Source organism: Primulina eburnea, chromosome 18, assembly GCF_022965805.1.
Source record: "Primulina eburnea isolate SZY01 chromosome 18, ASM2296580v1, whole genome shotgun sequence".
NCBI lineage: Eukaryota > Viridiplantae > Streptophyta > Magnoliopsida > Lamiales > Gesneriaceae > Primulina > Primulina eburnea.
In genome coordinates, this window is record NC_133118.1 from 1965298 (window position 1) to 1969854 (window position 4557).

The 4557-nt window shown below is 36.8% G+C and overlaps 1 protein-coding gene across 1 annotated transcript; it reads right to left on the reverse strand.

The window, feature by feature from the left end:
* Positions 1–1929: 1929 nt before the first annotated feature.
* Positions 1930–4065, reverse strand: LOC140819698 (KIN17-like protein). The gene is made up of 2 exons (XM_073179874.1): positions 3881–4065; positions 1930–3292 (listed from the first exon to the last, which is right to left on the reverse strand). The coding sequence occupies exon 2, from the start codon at positions 3270–3272 to the stop codon at positions 2067–2069; it is 1206 nt and encodes a 401-aa protein (XP_073035975.1). The 5' UTR covers positions 3273–3292; positions 3881–4065; the 3' UTR covers positions 1930–2066.
* Between the last annotated feature and the right edge of the window lie 492 nt (positions 4066–4557).

Below are 4557 nucleotides of genomic sequence, written 5' to 3' on the forward strand. Positions count from 1 at the left end.
ATATTTTATAGGGAGAACGTTAGAAAGAGGCATTAAACTTTTTCCATTGAATGCTACCAAAATCCAATTTTCATCTATAAACTCTAATACAAAAGTTGCTGGAATTTGTCGAGCTTAATGATTGAAAGTAAGCAACGAACACTAGAAAGACTCGAAAAGAAAGAAAAAAGAGAAAAAAAAATTGTTCACCAAGTGCTTGACTGAATTTTCCAAGCATCAAAGGTAATGTTGGGGCACCCAAATAGTGCGCCCTTGCGCTGCTGCTCTGGATGGGAGAACCTGGACAGAACTGGGTGCGCAGGGGTGCATTTTTAGTGAGCCCATGCGCGCCACTTTTGTACAGTTTTTTTCTGGATAGGGATGTTTTTTCGAGTTTTCTTGATATCATTTCATTGGATTGATGTACATTGATGGTTAAATTCTGTTTTATGAACAAAGAGACACAAACTTTTATAAATCAACATGTCTCTTCAAATTGAAATATTGAATAAAGCATCTACACTCAATCAAAGTCAATTTTTGCATCAAAAATTTTGCACTCATATTGTTCATTCTTCTTTATTCTACAAAGAGAATTTACTTTATTTTTGGGTTATTGTTCTTGCAATTTATTTTGTTGTTATTGCAAGAAGAAGTTGTTTTTATCATGGGAGATGATTGCCACAACCGAAGCATTAGAGCATGACAAATTCTTCTTAAAGAAAAAATGTTCAACAATTGTCTCAACTCTATCATTCATCGTTGCATGATTCATTTGTCATTATCGAAGATGTCAAGTAAACTTCATAAATCATTGAGTTGGTTTATGATGGATTCATGCAAAAAGAACTGAGCAGTAGTAACCTGGTTTGGACAAAGACGTGTCCAAAGGGAGAGTTTAGGTGAGGAGTTAAACCTTCGATCTCCAAGACATCTTGCTAATATCAGAACACATTTTTGTTGCTATGGGGGATCATGGCGATTGATCGAATTGATCCGGGTTGTGTGTCGGATATTTTCGGGTTCGGGATGCATGGAGTTGGACAGATTCACTAATTTGATCTTTGCACTCTACTTCACTATGGGCTTTGTCGAGATTTTGTGGGTACTCAAGTTAGCATGAGTTTATTGGAGTGTTCTTGTTGGATTGATATAAAAAAGATTATAGAGAGGAACTTTTCACATTTCGTTGGAACCACAGAGAAGAGCCGAGTATTCGAGTTTTGAAATTTTTATATATACATAAAAATTAATATATATATATATATATATATATATATATATATATATATATATATATATATATATATATATATATATATATATATATATTAAATTAAAAATTGACCAAATAAATAAATGTACTTTACTTGTATATTATTGAATTAAAATATTAAGATTTCTAATTTTAGCGATTTTTTAGTACACCTATTCTTCCATTTCCTTGTACCAAATTCATCAAAACTCGCACTTGAATAAAAGTTATTGATTATGCACATCCGAAAGGTTGAATTTGAATGTTCTGAAAAATTGAAGAAATTTTGGTGAAAAGGGTCAAAAATTGGTGCCAAATGTCAGATGGATAAAAGGGTTGGTAAACATCAAATCAAGAATTAAATTTCTTCAATCTAGTTCCGACTAAATCAACAACCAAGTTACAGTTTTTGTGTGGTTAAACTAAACTGTCCCTACACCCAATTCTTGACTAACAATATTCTGAGATGGCCTATTTACCAATTGCAAATGTAGACATCAACATTACAGAAAACACATCAAGGAAAAATATAAGAATTGGCTTAGCTTATGAATGAAAAAGTGATGTGATATACCCTCGGACTTACATCAATGTATCAGATAACAGCGATGCTCGAGAATTGATGTATGTTCGAATCATAGAAGCCTATGGTCAAGCTCAGTAATTGATAGAACATATGATGAAGGCACATATGATGAAGGCAAGAAGTGGATGTAAAATTGGATATTAACTGATCAAAAGCTGTATTTGCCCAGACAGTAGACAGAAGACATAACGAAAACAAATACCACTCGGAGAGCACAAAAGTAATCTCTCTCTTGACCCAACGTACTCAATTCACCAATTTGCATAAATCTTCATACTCAACAGCCTTGAGAACCCTTCCATCATAAAGACCCTTCTCAACCCGCACCTTGGCGCAAAACCTTTCAGTATCGATTGCTAGCAACCTCGCATTCTCACCCCGATACGCCCCGTTCACTATCTTGACAAGGCCCCCTATCTGTGGAATCACCGTCTCCAGCTCCTCCTGATCGATCCTCAATACATGCTTATTCTCAAGCATTTCAATCTCCCCAACATATTTATCAATCACCTTCCTCACAAACCCCTTCTGCTTGTAATATCCTTTATCCGCCAATGCCTTGCTCATCACCTTCACAACTATGCCCTCAAACAACCAATAATCCTTCCTGTTGCTCCGTTCTTTTGCCTTTTCTTCTTCCTTCATCAGTTCATCCAACGCTGATTCATTCTTCCCTGATTTATCGTCATCTTTCGGCTTCTTGCTCTTTCCGTTCTTACTCTCGAACTCTTCCTCATCAAACAACAATTTTGAACTATCTTTCTTCTCATGTGCATTCTTGGCCGATGACCCCAAACTCAGCTTAATCTTTTTATCTGTGTCTTCCTCGTTTTTCTCAAACATTCTTGATTTGCTTCCCTCTTCATTCTTCCCATTTGCAGCAGCAGAATCCACTGTTTCCATCATCTGCTCAGCCCGCTCTATTTGCCTCTGTATTTCCCTCTCCTGCTTCTCCTCATCAACAAGATCTGCCCTTGCCCTCTTATTCTTCATCCTCTCCTTGAAGAGTGTCTCGGAATCTCGATCAATGTATGTGATGAACCAACCCTTGGGGGTTTCTTCAACCTTACACTTCCCAGTTCGACCCAAATACTTGACAAATTCAGTCAAGGTAGCCCACTCAGTTGAATTCATGTGAACATGGTGGCGATCTGATATGTATTCATTGTACACAACTGTGGCGGCGATGCGGCTGAAGCGGTGGCTGCGTTTCATGTGTTCAAGGAATGTGGTTTCAAATTCTTCTGAGTACCCACTGACAATACGGGTAGGGTTTTGTCCGAATACCTGCATCTGGCGTTGGTGGGACTCGCTCATGCAATGACACTTGAAACCGTTTTCATCGCGGCATTGTTTCTGGCACATTTGGCAGTACCATCGGAGTTTTTGCAAACCTTTGGCTTTGATTCGGTTTGCGATTGCTTTCGGGGTCAAGAATTCGTTCTTTCCCATTGCAGAACAGTGGCAGTTAACTGATACAACATAAAACAGATTGATAATTAACGTGGATTTACTTCCTAAATATTGAACGATACAATCAAAATAAACGTAAAAACAAAATCAATGAAACAATTCCAAAATCTCAATGAGCTGACTCCTGTAAACTATCAACCAAAGCATGCTAAAATACCAAAATATTCAATATCTTTAAAACTTAGAACTAAACTATGAAAGTTTATAGAACCTCTAATTCAGGCCAGCATACAAATTTGAGCTTATTGGGCAAGAACCCAACTTTTAAATCCAAAAACCTATGAATTCAGGCTTGATCTTCTTCCAGGATTTTCGGGCATCACATAACACTTCAAACACAAATATACCGAACCCAATAATCCCCCGAATCAGCCTGAGACGCAGCAGCTTCTCTGCCGCTGTAGCTGAGTTTTCCGTTTCCCCCTTTCCTACCTTTTTCCCCAACTTGTTTCTCAATCCTAAAATGTCTCTACAGTAACCCTACATGGATTTGACCATTCGAAAAATGGACTCTCACGAAAAGACCATAAAAAGCTATTCAAATCTAAAGAAATGAAGAGACACAATTGAGAGTTGAGATTTATAACCTTTCGATGCTACGGTTCAATTTCGCTGGTTTTATACGTTTTCCGATGACCCTGGCGGCTGTAACTGGCAGATTACCGATCGGAGAAGGCGGTGGATGCGGTGGTGGCTCGGGTCTCAGGGGTGAATTCGGCCTAGTGCGCAGTTAGAGACTTGTTTGGATCAGCCAATGGGATAAAAAATTAAGTAATTATTTAAGACCGAAAAAATATAATATAGACATTTAATTTAGATTTAAATCGTAATAAACTTTCTTTCAAAAACAAAACTTTGAAAAAAAAAAGTATAGACATAATATTAATATTTCACTTTCTTAACATTTTTACAACTACGATATTTTCGTCACCATCTGATACGAAATATATGATATTAAATAAAATATCCTTGTTTTATCTAATACTCGACATAATTTTAATTATAGTCGTATATTACATTAAAATAGCATCATAGTTTCATATATATAGATATGTGTGTATATTTGGGACGGAAAAAATCTCGTTCGAAGACATAATCAGGCACTGAAGTCCCCCTGGTAAGAAGAGTATGCGCCTCACTTCATTGGCAAGATCATTCAAATGGTTGTCTTCACATCCTGATTAAATTGGATTCATAAAGAATAAATCAAACAGTGAAACACAAGTGAGAAAACTACAAGACAGTGAAACTCAGGAGACGAAAC